This window comes from Phaeodactylum tricornutum, chromosome 9 (assembly GCF_000150955.2).
Source record: "Phaeodactylum tricornutum CCAP 1055/1 chromosome 9, whole genome shotgun sequence".
In the NCBI taxonomy this organism is placed as follows: domain Eukaryota; phylum Bacillariophyta; class Bacillariophyceae; order Surirellales; family Neidiaceae; genus Phaeodactylum; species Phaeodactylum tricornutum.
The window spans coordinates 144073-156966 of NC_011677.1; the positions used below are offsets into that span (position 1 = coordinate 144073).

Consider the following 12894-nt stretch of genomic DNA (forward strand, 5'->3'; position numbering starts at 1 on the left):
ACGAACCAAGAATCCAGGAACACTTTTTCCCCACGAGGTGGGTGAGGAACCCTCAATCATCGTTCTAATAGGGTTAAACAAAGAAGAGAACGTCTCACCCGCAGCACTTTTCGTCGGCACTCCCTGTCACACCGTCACTCCGGCAAGCCAATACCGTTTACCTCTGCCTATTCCAATCTTTACTAGTGACAGCAGTATGTGTCGGTTGTGTCGGATAAGCCCGGCCTGTCTCTTTACCCTCTCTCTCGTTACTGTTACAGTCAGTTACTATTAGATGATAGCATGTAGTAGATTCTGGAGCTCTTTAGACTAGAGGCTCTACTAGGAAGACAGACTGCCGCGTCAAATCTCGCTACTTGTTGTTGATGTTGACGGAGGAATTCAATTGGTATTCTACTTTGTATTATTGTTTATTTATCAATACTCACAGTCACCTCTGACTATAAGTCATTCGTTTTGGAGACAAATGATTGGCATTGGGGGTACCAATTATGCTCTCTAGCCAAGTGTAAGACACACAACCACTGGGTTCCCTTGGCTCGCGAGGGTTCCGCAACGCTTCACACGTTGTTTCCGTGACGAAGAACACGAACGTTGCGGTTGCGATTCCTACCGTTGCCTTCGTCGCGGGTACAGTCGCAGGTATTGGCGTGGACACCCCAACACATTTCGCCGTCGACACAATCCTGGTCGACTCCACAAGTAGGGCCACACCGCTCCCGCGCATTCAACTCGTCCACGCCGCAACGAGGCGTCGTCGTTGCCCGCGACAGGTCCGGACAAATCACGAACCCTGGACGGGCATTATCGCAATAGTTCGCGTGGACGCTCCAGCACCATTCGCCGACGCCGCAATCGTTGCTGCCGACGCACACGCTACCGCAGTTGCCACGGGCGTCGAGTTCGGAAACACCACAGCGACTCTCTGTGGAAAGAGTCCAGTTTGCCGGTGAGTCTACAGTAGGAGACGACGTCTGCGTAGCAACTACCGGAGCACTCGTAGGCGTGGACACGGGAGCCACCGTCACGACTGGACCGTCGTTGCAGTATGCTGCCGTACTGCCACAATGGCCAAAGCGCGAGCAGCACAGTGCACTATCGGGACATATTCCATTGCCGATATTGCCATCCCCGCAAGTACCTGCTACACCGCCGTTCGCATCGCCAACGGGAGATTGGGTCGGACTCACCATCGACGCGGTCGGACTCGGCGCCACGTACGGTGCTAACGTGGCGCTGGAAGCCGAAGGCGCCGGTACGGGCGCAGGCGTGGTTGGAGGTGCGGTGACGCCCCCGCCATTGCTACTAATGGCTACTTCGGCGCAGTTCCAGAACTGCTCCGGCCCACCGATTCCATCCGAAGGAATAATACCGCAATCAGGTAGACCAGCGTACCCAGGGTTGGGCCACTCCGACGGAAAAGCATAGTCATCGTAGCCGTCATGTTTGCACGAATTGGCCGTCAAGTAGTGCCATTGCAGCAAGACCAAGTCCCCTTGAATATCCTCGGGAAGTTTCATACGGTAACGGTAGAATGCCCCGGGTACGGTACCGTCGGTAGCAATGAGAGTGGGTTCATACGTCAGAGGTGGAATGTATGCGCGACTTGGATAATTCGAGTCTTTGGGAGCACCGTACAACAAGTCTTGGACAAACTCGAGTGGATGCGATTTGAAACATTCTTCTGTTGGTGCGATACCGGGGACAACCGGACAGGCATAAAAGTTAAAATGCCCCTTGTGATGTGCCGTCAACACCACATCGAAATCGATCTCACCACCCTTTGGGAATGTTCCTTGAATGTTGGCGGGCATGACCCCTCCCACGGCGCTGGGAGGGAAATCGTAATTGGTGTTGCTCAGCAATCCACATGCGGCGAGTGTGCCACCGATGTTGAGACACTGCGGGCAAAATTCCTTCTGCGGATCGGAGCTTGTTCCTCCATAGCCGACACCGTCTTCGGCGGCGACGTAGTTTCGACTACGCGGGCTCTTCAGGTAGCCGTGGGCGTCCACCGCAGGACCCCAGAAGGAAGCAATGAAGAGGAAGACTTGGGGAGAGAAGTGCATGGTAGAACTTTGCTTGCTGTTAATGAATTGTGTTTCCGATTGCAATGTGCGAAAATTGTGAGGACTTGGAATTAGCAGGAATCAGGCACAATCGTGCCTAGTTGCCGAATGTGGGGGACATGGATCTTGTGAAAATGATATTCACAAGATTGACGCAACAAGTAATCTTGTTAAACTTTCTATACCGTTCCTGATCTCACAAATTTAGAGGAATGTAAATGTTGGTTTATTTACCAGTTAAATAGGTTGGTCGTTTTAAATCCACAATGCCTTTTCTAAACCTGCACAAGCCGCAAAGTTTCTATAGGTCATTTCAAATAAAGGATTGTTTCTCCGCTCTACTAACAGTAAAGTAAGATCGGACAAAAAGAAGGAACGAACATCTACAGTGACCATCCTGATTGACTTTTTTGAGACATACTACATCAGAAGTTGTCTTGATTTAGAATGTATACCGGTAGTTGATGACAGGGAACGCATGAAAACCATAAGACAGTTCACAGTTCCGCCGTCCCGGAAGCGAAAATTCTCGCGAGCGCAATATTAGGGCACGCCTCGTGTCCTCATGGGACGGTATTGCGATGGCTTTACTTGCCAAAACTGAACCAATTTATATCCTACATCCTCATCGCCCCCTAAGCCTTGCTTTATCTTAGTCTCAATCAAGCGTTCTAAATGTCAAGTTGCATCTGCTTTCCGTCAAATCTAATTGAGAGTTGTTTCCTTGGTAACGGTCAGAGAAGTTGTGAGGCGTCCTCTGATCAGCTTCTCGTATAATTTGGGGCATACTTGCGATTAACTCCCGTCGCTTAAAGGGCTACTTGCCCGAACCCTCGTGCCAGTGCTCCAATTCAGGGTAGGAGTGCACCCGTTTGATCCGATTTGCCAAACCATTCCACTGATCTCTAAAGCAGTTCCCTGCACTAGACGTTTGTCCCAGATTTGCAAATTGTTGGCGATAGAAACAACCACATATCGGGATATTGCTTTAGTGTTCCACAGCGGCAACGGGTAGTGTTGCGCCCCCAAGCTTGTTTGTGTGTGCACACAGTAAAATCCTAGCCATCATTGCTCGACATACTATGTATAGAATGCACATCGTGAACGGATGAAAAAAGTGAAGACGCGTTGCCTTTTACATTCCTCAATTGTCAGGGGATGCATGGTCTGTATATTCAACGATGGAAGGAGTGCGTCAAATGAGGTGACATGTTCCAATCACCACATCGTTAGACTCATGGTAGCCGGTTAATCGTTTGCGTCAGAAACGCGTGGTATGTAAAAGGTACGTTGGTTACAACTTAAAGTAATTGTAAGCCGCCTAGCCTAGCGAATTTCTAGACAAAACCTCTACACCCAAATTGGTTGACGACATTTTTACAGTCTTAGTTTGGCTCCGAGATACACACAAGGCTATCTAAAAGTCAAAAGTCTTGCAGAGTTCACGCTTTTCCATGGAGCTAGACGGTTGAAACATACTTAGTGGTGGCCCGGGGCTCCTCCGTGCTTGTCGTAGTATTCGTGCATGGCGTCCTTTTCAATCGCGTGGCGGTGCTGGACTGCCTTGTCTGTCGACAGCAAAAACATAGAATGCAAGCAACAAATGTGAGATGTCGATCCGTGCCAATTGCCGTAGCCATTTTCTCGACCAGACATCCGTACAACAAAATCATCAACGAGAGCGCAATATCTTCACGTACAATCGCGGGCGGAATAACTCGCCGTGTACATAATGGCCGAGATGGCGAACATCATATGCCACAGAGGCTTGACACTGTAACCAAACGCCGAGAGAAACGTATTTGTGAGATGAGGAAAAGGTTAGAGTGCTTTTGTCTGTCATCGGCGGATTCGAAATCTACGTACGATCCGGACTTCATCAATGGATGATAGTAATTGTGGCTGCGCTCCAAGAAAGTCTTCCAAGACTGCACGTAAAAGGCCGGGGTCAATGCCTTGCCGACGGCATTTGCGATTCCTGACATGGTGGCTAGAATCTATGATAGATTATGACAAAACCAACACACACAAGGCGAGTCCGGTGTGTGATACTCTCGGGTATTGTTGATCGATACCCGCCAACGCAAGAAAAAAGGAACACTTGCGCGTGCAGCGGCGGTCTCTCTCGCTGCGTATTCCAGTAGGGACGCTGAAACACAGGACGTAGTGCTGACGTGCTATTGTTGCGAATGTGATATCCTCTGTCTTGAGATTGTCGTCATTCCACATTCCATAGGAACGAGAGTAGCAAATCCACCCGGCCGTACAATGTATTCGTATCGTGCCAAAACAATCCGGTCACGAATTGTGAAACTGCGTCACAAATCCTTGGGGGGACAACGAAATTTATTGTGCCAGTTACATCCGGCAAAATCATACCCGTTGATACTATCATCGCGTCGAGTTGACGACAGCGAGGCGTAGCTGCGATTCCCAGTCTCACACGATCTCGGCGACTCTCGTACCACACCATGCGATTGGTAATTGTGATACTCGGAATTGTCTGTTTGGCACATCGAGCTGCGCCGTTCACGTCGCTTGGGGCCTCTCGAGGACTCCAGGCCCGACGCGCCTTTCGTTTGCGTGAGAAACAATCCGACAACGACACCGATCCCTCGACCATAGACGACGACGGTTTGAGGGTGGAAAAGGTGGAAGACCCGGAGCGTCGTAATCTGATTATCAACGCGGTCGGTGCTGGTCTGTTGCTGTCGTCGGGCGTAGCGAGTGCCCAGCTCTACGTGTCGCAAGTGTACACGCCCGGAGGCTTCCAGCGTCTGCCGTCGATGCAATTCGTGGCCGCCTTGGGCGATCCCAACGCCCGCGAAGGAATGGGCGCTGACCAGTGGGGAATTTGGCGGGACGATCCCGGTCCGCGGGGGGTCTGGCTGAGGAATTTCGACAAATTGGAACAAGCAGACTACGTGGCGCCCGTCGGCTGGAAATTCGACACGGCAGATTGGTGGCTGGAAGAGCATGGTGAGTGTCTGATGAGAAGAATAAGAGATTTTTATCGACAAGTCACGGGCACTGACCATCCCATATTGGATTGGTAGGCATCATTATGGAAGCCCCGCAGTTTCCTGTTCCTGCGGGGCGCTATCTCGTTACCGGCGGACGCATGGTCACCACTGGCCTGACCATTGGAGCGGACGGCTCGTGGAAGCTAGACGAAGGGAAGCTGTACGATGTGACGCACCTGCCGTGTCGGTCAGCCCGGTACCGACCCAACGATGGAGGCGGTTCTCCCTACACGGCAAAGGGCTCGGACTTTCCCGTTATCCCCGGAGCCGAAATGCCCAAGGTGCCCGGCTGCGATAAACAGGACTACGCAGTTCTATTTCTTGTTGGCAAAGCAACATAAGCGAGTAGTGGATGTATGCGCTCAACGACGGATTATTCAGTTCGTGATGGCTAGGGAATCTGTCAAGTGCATCCATCCTCTATTGACGACAGACAACAAATGGCAATGCTCTGCTTACGAAAGTTTGACTGTGAGCCAGTGGATAGAGCAACTAACAGCAATATGCCCAGTTGAAATTTCCAACCAATGTAGACTATAGTCTTTTTGACAGTGAACGCCGAGAAAAAGCCTGCATTTTACGGATGGAGGAGGGTGAGGAATGACATACTGTTACAGTTCCTGTGACTTCGTACGAGTCAACCCCAAGGGTTTCGACCCTATTATTAGGGTTACAGTTTGTACAATTCATCAACATTCGCCAAGCTTCCCGGACGGCAGGCACGCACGCGAGCGCTCGAAAATGCCCATCTGCAACGATGGACCGAGCCGAATCGGAAGAGTTTCTTCTCTCGACCAAAGCATTACAATCCCTCCAAAAGAATTTCAACAAAACTACCATAATTAAAACGCTCTTTCTGTAGAACACCGAGTATGAGTCTGGATTCTCTGCTCTCCGAGCTGAAAACTCTCGTAGAAAACGGTGATGTTGCTCAAGGCAAAGCCGTGCTGAGCAAACTCAAAATTGCCATCTTGGAAGGTGCGGACGGATCTCCGGAGACTCTGCAAAAGTCTTGTTCCGCTTTGGAACTTGGAGTTTTATTAGCCGTGGCGGACAATGACCTGGACGCATTTGGACGAAACATGGCACAACTGCAACCTTACTACATGTCGGGTGTAGCGAGTACGCGAAAGGCACACATTATGGGGCTGAATCTGATGCATTTGTTGGTGGAGAATCGTCTTTCCGAGTTTCATTCGGAACTAGAACTGCTTTCCGAAAAAGAAGCCGCAGATCCGCTCATCAGCTTTCCGATTGGTTTGGAACGCAAACTCATGGTCGGTATCTACGATGAAGTATTGGCGGGCAAGATTCCGAATCCGTCCTATCAGTTGTTCATGGAGCACTTGTTGCAAACGGTACGAGATTCCATTGCCGATTGCATCGAAGTTTCCTACAAAACTTTAAAACTCAAGGACGCAGCAGAAATGATGAAATTTTCGAACGTTGCGGAACTTCAAGACTACATCCAGAATTTCCGTGATGACTGGATTGTGGAAGCTGGGGATTTATTGACTTTTCAGCCTCCCAGCACAATACCGGCTGCTACCGATATTCCATCGATGGAGTACATCAAGCAGTCTCTCACTTATGCAACGGAAATGGAGCGAATCGTGTAACTATACGAACCAAACACACAGGGCATCCAGTAAACAGACGTTCCGTAGAACCAAATCCGAGCGCAAAGATAGATTTATTAACTTTGACTGCACCTACACTATGTTAGGTCGCAGGAACTTCCACTCGTGACTTCGGCAGTGAATATGAGAGGATGGGAGTTGCGAACGGTAACCTTGTCTTCGACCACTCGGTTGGAGGTCGAAACCAAGCCGCCGAAAGCCGTATGTTGGTTTTCCAAATTCCACTGCAAACCAGTGGTAGACACAGAGTCGCAGGGTACACTCAAGGGTATTAATCCGCAAGTTGGACCCTCACCGGGAACAGTCGGATCCGTGATTTCTTTGGAATGTACCAGGTATATTTCGTGGTTTTGGTCGGCTGGTAGGAGTATCGCACAGGTTTGGTCATCGTACAACCAAAGTTCGTCAAAGCGAGAGTCCCATTTATACAAAGCTTGGAAGCATCCCATTTCCTGGTCGAACCTTCCACCAAACGCCCCATAGACGCAGCAGCTTTTGTATCCTTCTCGTTCCACAGCGGTCAGGGCCTTGTCTAGATCGTTGCTGTTCTGATCGGATTCCCGCTCAATGACACAACCAAGCTGCCGATAGTGGTCACGTACGTGATCGTCCAAAGAATCCAAATCCCCTCGTATCAAAGAAGGAACGTAGTCCTTTCCTCGCGTTGCCTTGTGTAGTCGATTCGCCCCGCCATCGGCACAAACGCGGTACGCCGCATTCTTCCACAGGGCGTCGAATAGCGGACTTGGTGGTTGTCGGATCGGGGAATTCAAAATCACGAGTGCCGATTTTGGGGGCGCAATACCACCACCCTTGTTCGTCAATGGACTGACGTGAGTACGCATGGAATAGTACGTGCGAATACGAAAGGGTTAAATCGGTATCTTATCCACCGACGGCGTGGACAAAGAATTTCGATGCTCGAGCGGGAGAAATTATCTGGGTCGCATTCAGTGTACAAAGTAAATTTTATAAAACAAGCTGGTGGGTGTTGATTTGCAGGCAGGCTTCAGGAACAAAGGTGTATCCTGGGTTTGGAAGGTGCTTAACAGGTTGGAGAGTCTATGGAGGGATGGAATACAAAAAAAGGGAAACCAGATTGTCAGAATGAAAAGAAGCTCGAAGGCTTTTTTGCTGTCTTCCCGTCAATCGAACAGATAGGTATGACGTACAGACTCTGTGATTGATTGGGCGTGAATCAGCAACAGGACGTGCAAAATCGCGCCGACAATCCCCAAACTGCCCACCACACGATTCAGACCCAACACGGGAACGGCATAGCTCTTTCGCGCAAGTGACGTGTTTCGAACCGCGGCGTCAACCACCGAGGGGTTTGCGAAATCGACCATGGGTGTGAGGATCAACACAGCCTGACTATTCGTGTACAAATTGCAACGCTTGAGCCTGCAGTGTATTCAAAGCGTCACTAATTTCACATTGTTCCGCAACTTCTACCTTAGGGACTATGACAAAGTTGCTTGTCGTAGCTGTAGCACTATCTATTCTCGTCTTGGCGACGGAAGCTTTTGTCGGGCCTTCGTCAATCAAGACGTTCACTGTGGATCGATCGCAGAAGACTGTCAAGTCATTCCCGCAGGGGGGATTTTTTACACAGCACTCTATACCTCTGGTCGGGCCGATGCGAGCCGAAGCTGATGGAAAGGTAGAGAAAACCAAGCTTCCGTTCTGGCTGGACCCTGGTACTAAAGGAGGTGCCGTTTTTCTGAGTTTGGCGCTCTTTCTGTTTCCCATTCTTGTCTACTCCATCATGACCACGTTTTTCGGGTTTGATGAAATCGAAACGGGAAAATGGATTGGTATTGGATTCACTGTATTGGCAACTTTGGGATGGGTCAGTACTTACCTGTTCCGTGTAGCAACGAAAGATATGACCTATGTAAGTCTACGTTATGTGTGTGCTGTGTGAACGATCTGCAACAGCATTCGTCTCTCCAGCTATTTACCGATCTTCAGAAATGAGCGAATTCATTGATACCCACTTTCATTGTGCGTATCCCAACCTCACTTTACAACTGCACTGTCACCTAACGCTACAGGCCAAGCAACTAAAGGACTACGAAAACGCTGTGATTGCCAAGCGGTTGGAAGAGCTCGACGAAGACGAAATACAGGCACTGCAGGAGGAGGTAGAGCGAGATGCTTTCTGATTGATAGTGAATGCGCTCAGCCCTGGATCCTCTAAATGCCAGAGACATCAATCCTCCAGCTTAATCTTTGCTTAATCCTTTCTGGCTATTTCCAATTATCTATTTTTGTGTGTGTGTACGTGTTCGTTTCCGCATGCATACATGCATGCATATACGCTTCGTAATCCTGTCTCCTTGTTGCTAATGTCTTTCCTGCTCTATCTCTTTATCGGATGGGTGGCACACCAAATGATATATCCTCCCCAAAAATGGATGCTCCCGATGAACCGTTTCGGTACGTTGACGGATTGCCAAACACGTTCCAGAACCGCAGAGTCTCGTCGGCAGCAGCCGACACCACCGACGCTCCGTCCGGGCTCATTTCCATATTCAATACGCGTGCGGTATGTCCTTTGAGTTCCTTGATTTTAGTCATGGATGGATATTTCCATAAAATGAGCTGATTCTCTGAATAGCCATGCGACGAACACAGTTCTCGCTGGTGTTTGCTCCAGACAATGGAACAAACTTGGCTGCCCGTGTCGATGCTATTGAGTATGGCGCCCGACGAAGAGTTCCAAAATTTAATGCAACGATCCGCCGTCCCTCCCCCACTTGCCAAAAGCCCACGATAAAAAGGACACCAGTCCAGTGCTTTGACAGCTGCCTTGTGCTGCTTAAGAATTAAGCGAGGAGAAATTTCGTTCGTACTCGAAAGACGCTGCCGGGATCCCGACATGGCAGCATCCCATATACACAAAAAATTCTCGTTCCCGCCACTGGCTAGCATAGACCCGTCCTCATTCCATTTTAGACCGCATACTTCCTGCTCGTGTGCCATATACCGACTCACAATGTTGCGTGCTACGCGTACGTCATGATTGATGATTTGTGAGTCTCGTGCGCCTGAACTCAACCAGTGTTGGTTCCATCCCAACGACGATATTCGGCCTGTGTGCCCATGAAGTGTTCTGATTTTCTTCAAAGCAATTCCGTCGTAAATGTGTACGACGGCTGCGTTTGTGCCGACCGCAACGTGTCGAGTCTGTCCTGGTGTGGGACACCAGCTGACACTGGTAACGTAGTCACTGCCGGCATCCACGGTGACAAGATGCTGAATAACCCCCGTGCCGGCATGCCACAAATAGACGCTCTGTGCCAACGCAACGGCCAAAACGTTATCCTTTCCCCAACTCACCAAATTGAGATAGTAGTCGTCCACAATGTCGGGTGCGTCCAAGACGCGCGTTGGAGCTCCCGGTACCTTCCGCAGCACTTTCTTCGCAACCGACGAGTTTGTACTCGGATCGAGATCCATGCACCCCACTTTCATGGATCGAAGTGCATCGTGATCGAATGGATTATCCAGCTGGGGACGCAGGCCGAGAATAGCACTATCGCTTTTGGGCCGTCCAAAAGCAAAGAGGCCACGGGGCTCGCCGTTTTCGTCCAATTTGTCCAACGGTACACTACATAGAGTACTAAACATGCGGCGATTGAACTCTTTCTGTAGAGGAGTTTCACCAGCGGCAATGGATGAGGAGTGTCCTCCCACGACGTCGCTTTCAGATCGTGACCGTTTGTCACCCGACATGAGGGCACGTCGGCAAACGTCCATGTTCATGTTGCGTCGAGAAGGAATGAATCTATCATTGTCGTAGCGTTTCGACGGAGATTCACTGGGAGTATAGTACGGGGTGGCTGAAACAGCCACCGTGTTGGAGGAAGCAGTTGCCGATGGACGATAGGGAGTCCGCGACAATCGGTGCGGAGTTGGTGACGCTTTGGAGATTGCCCGGCCGAAATTTTGGTTCCTGGAAGGTGTTTTTGACGGTGTCAAGTATGGTGTGGAAGATGGAGTAAAGTGCCTGGAACGCGTGAGACGCCGCGGGGGTGTCTTCGGCGGGTAAAGGGACTCGACCGCCATGGTCGGTTCTTTTTGCCTGACAATTTGGATCCTAGCGAATATTGTGTGTATCGAATCGAACGGTGTTCATTTTGGCGATGCGCTCGATCCGCGGAGGACTCTTCCCTAAGTCCTGGACATTTCTATTACTGGGTCAACGTCTCCCGGTACTCCTTCACGGTATACGTAATAGAGACGAGCTCAACAATTCGTTGGAATTATTGATTTCACATGTCACAGGCACTGCCAATTACGTGATCGTCTGTCTGCTATCAGCAAAACCGAAGGAAAGTCACCTCCTGCGACTCACTGTCAGTCGCACACGTCAAGATCCAGACCCGATTCTGCCTGAGCGGCCTCGCAGGAGAGGCACGAGACCAGAACAAGATTCCTTTGTTCACTGTCAAACACAGTCAATACTGGAGTGCGTGTCCCCCATGCTTCCGCGGACACTTTCCAACTCAAGAGACGCGTTGGTGCTTCTTCCACTTTTTTTATTGGCGCTCTCGACGGATTTCCCACGTCGAGCTCGGGCCTTTCCTTTCCAATTCGCAAGGTTTCGATCGAGAGGTTGCTCTTGGACTCGCAAAATGGTTGCCGGCCGAACGGAATTCATTTCCAACTGGAGAGTTCTACACAAAGACAATAGAAGTGACGAAGATTTGCCTCAAGATCTGCTGAGAAAGCGGGAACGATGGTCGGAAGCCAAGTATAAAGATGCGTTGGATCTCTACAAAGAACTGACGTCCTGTCCGGATTCGTACATGGTGGGCATGGTCGAACAGGCTCTGAACAATCTCGACCACGCCTACCGTCTGTACGGACCGGAATCTGTCATCTGCTCTTTCAACGGTGGTAAAGATGCTGTAGTAATTTTACACTTGGTGCGAGCCGCACACGCGCGATTCTACGATCAACAACGAAATCTAGATGGCAATCCAATCGAGCCACTCCGACCCCGCGTTGTTTACTTTGAGCACAAGGACGAGTTTCCGGAAATTCGGTCCTTTCTCCGTGAAATGGTCGACGTCTACGAGCTAGACATGATTGCCTTTGAGCAAGGGATAAAATTCTCGGAAGGATTGAAGACTCTCGTCACACATAACGTACCCCAGAACAGCAATGTTTCGTTTCCAGTCGCTTTTGTCTTGGGAACGCGAGCAACAGATCCCAATGCCCGGGGTCAAGGAACCTTTGCCCCGTCAAGCCACTATATGCCGCCCTTTATGCGAGTCAATCCAGTATTGGAATGGACGTACGGGCATGTTTGGCACTTTCTTCGTCTGTTTCATTTGCCATACTGCGGCCTGTACGACCAAGGGTACACCAGTTTGGGCACCACTAAAGACACGATTCCCTGTCCAGCGCTAACAGTTCCTGGAGGAAATACCACGAACGCGATCCCAAGGTATTGGCCAGCCTACATGTTACGTGATTGGGATCAGGAACGAGCTGGACGATTGTCGAAACCGAAGGCCAACAAGACGGTCGATGATACCTCTAGTAGCGCTTCACGCACAACGCAACTCTCTGCCATGACTGTAATTTCGAAGTCCGGTGATGTCCCCCGTGAAATAGACAATCTGGACGTTTCGGACAAAACCCCGCTGGAGGATGAAGATTCGGTGGTGTCGTATACCGATACGTCTGCGCAAAAGACGGTGGGCGTGTTGATAATCGGCGACGAAATCCTTAAAGGTTTGACGGCAGATACAAATACGCTAGCGGCAGCCAAAGCCTTTCGTGAAAAGAACGTATTATTGAAACGTGTCGTCATCGTTTCAGACGATTCCGACGAAATCATTCAGGAAATACACCGTTTGCAGAATGAAGTGGATGTGATAATTACGTCGGGAGGAGTAGGCCCGACGCACGACGATGTCACCATCAAAAGCGTCGCTGCAGCGCTTCGGTTTGATATGGTGTTGCACGAAGAAATGGCGGATCTTTTGCGCGAAAAAATGAGCAACGATGCCGACACCGAGCTGACGGAAGCCCAGGTGAAAATGGCTACACTGCCGAATGCGTCCAAACTTCGGTATCTGTCCGATGATCCCAGCGACTGGCCTGTTTTACAATGTCGAAATATCTTCATTCTTCCTGGGGTAC

The 12894-nt window shown here is 50.1% G+C and overlaps 7 protein-coding genes across 7 annotated transcripts; 4 read left to right on the forward strand and 3 right to left on the reverse strand.

The window, feature by feature from the left end:
* Window positions 1–194: 194 nt before the first annotated feature.
* On the reverse strand, window positions 195–2069 carry PHATRDRAFT_46067 (chitin binding; the record flags this gene model as incomplete). Its single annotated transcript, XM_002180544.1, has 1 exon — window positions 195–2069. The coding sequence occupies one exon, from the start codon at window positions 2067–2069 to the stop codon at window positions 561–563; it is 1509 nt and encodes a 502-aa protein (XP_002180580.1). The 3' UTR covers window positions 195–560.
* A 2471-nt stretch (window positions 2070–4540) lies between these two features.
* On the forward strand, window positions 4541–5502 carry PHATRDRAFT_46068 (predicted protein; the record flags this gene model as incomplete). The annotated part of the gene is made up of 2 exons (XM_002180346.1): window positions 4541–5048; window positions 5126–5502. 2 exons carry the CDS (start codon window positions 4541–4543, stop codon window positions 5431–5433), a joined length of 816 nt encoding a protein of 271 aa, XP_002180382.1. The 3' UTR covers window positions 5434–5502.
* Window positions 5503–5908: 406 nt separating this feature from the next.
* RPN12 (regulatory proteasome non-atpase subunit 12) lies at window positions 5909–6765 on the forward strand. The gene has a single exon (XM_002180347.1). It carries the CDS (start codon window positions 5965–5967, stop codon window positions 6709–6711), a length of 747 nt encoding a protein of 248 aa, XP_002180383.1. The 5' UTR covers window positions 5909–5964; the 3' UTR covers window positions 6712–6765.
* A 74-nt stretch (window positions 6766–6839) lies between these two features.
* PHATRDRAFT_5423 (predicted protein) lies at window positions 6840–7517 on the reverse strand (the record flags this gene model as incomplete). The annotated part of the gene is made up of 1 exon (XM_002180545.1): window positions 6840–7517. A coding segment is annotated over one exon (678 nt), but the record flags the coding sequence as incomplete, so codon positions are not given.
* Window positions 7518–8146: 629 nt separating this feature from the next.
* On the forward strand, window positions 8147–8992 carry PHATRDRAFT_46071 (predicted protein). The gene is made up of 2 exons (XM_002180348.1): window positions 8147–8629; window positions 8790–8992. Exons 1-2 carry the CDS (start codon window positions 8198–8200, stop codon window positions 8898–8900), a joined length of 543 nt encoding a protein of 180 aa, XP_002180384.1. The 5' UTR covers window positions 8147–8197; the 3' UTR covers window positions 8901–8992.
* A 113-nt stretch (window positions 8993–9105) lies between these two features.
* CDC20_1 (predicted protein) lies at window positions 9106–10197 on the reverse strand (the record flags this gene model as incomplete). Its single annotated transcript, XM_002180546.1, has 1 exon — window positions 9106–10197. The coding sequence occupies one exon, from the start codon at window positions 10195–10197 to the stop codon at window positions 9106–9108; it is 1092 nt and encodes a 363-aa protein (XP_002180582.1).
* A 1361-nt stretch (window positions 10198–11558) lies between these two features.
* On the forward strand, window positions 11559–12884 carry PHATRDRAFT_12894 (predicted protein; the record flags this gene model as incomplete). The annotated part of the gene is made up of 2 exons (XM_002180349.1): window positions 11559–12326; window positions 12444–12884. Coding segments are annotated over 2 exons (1209 nt in total), but the record flags the coding sequence as incomplete, so codon positions are not given.
* Window positions 12885–12894: the final 10 nt, after the last annotated feature.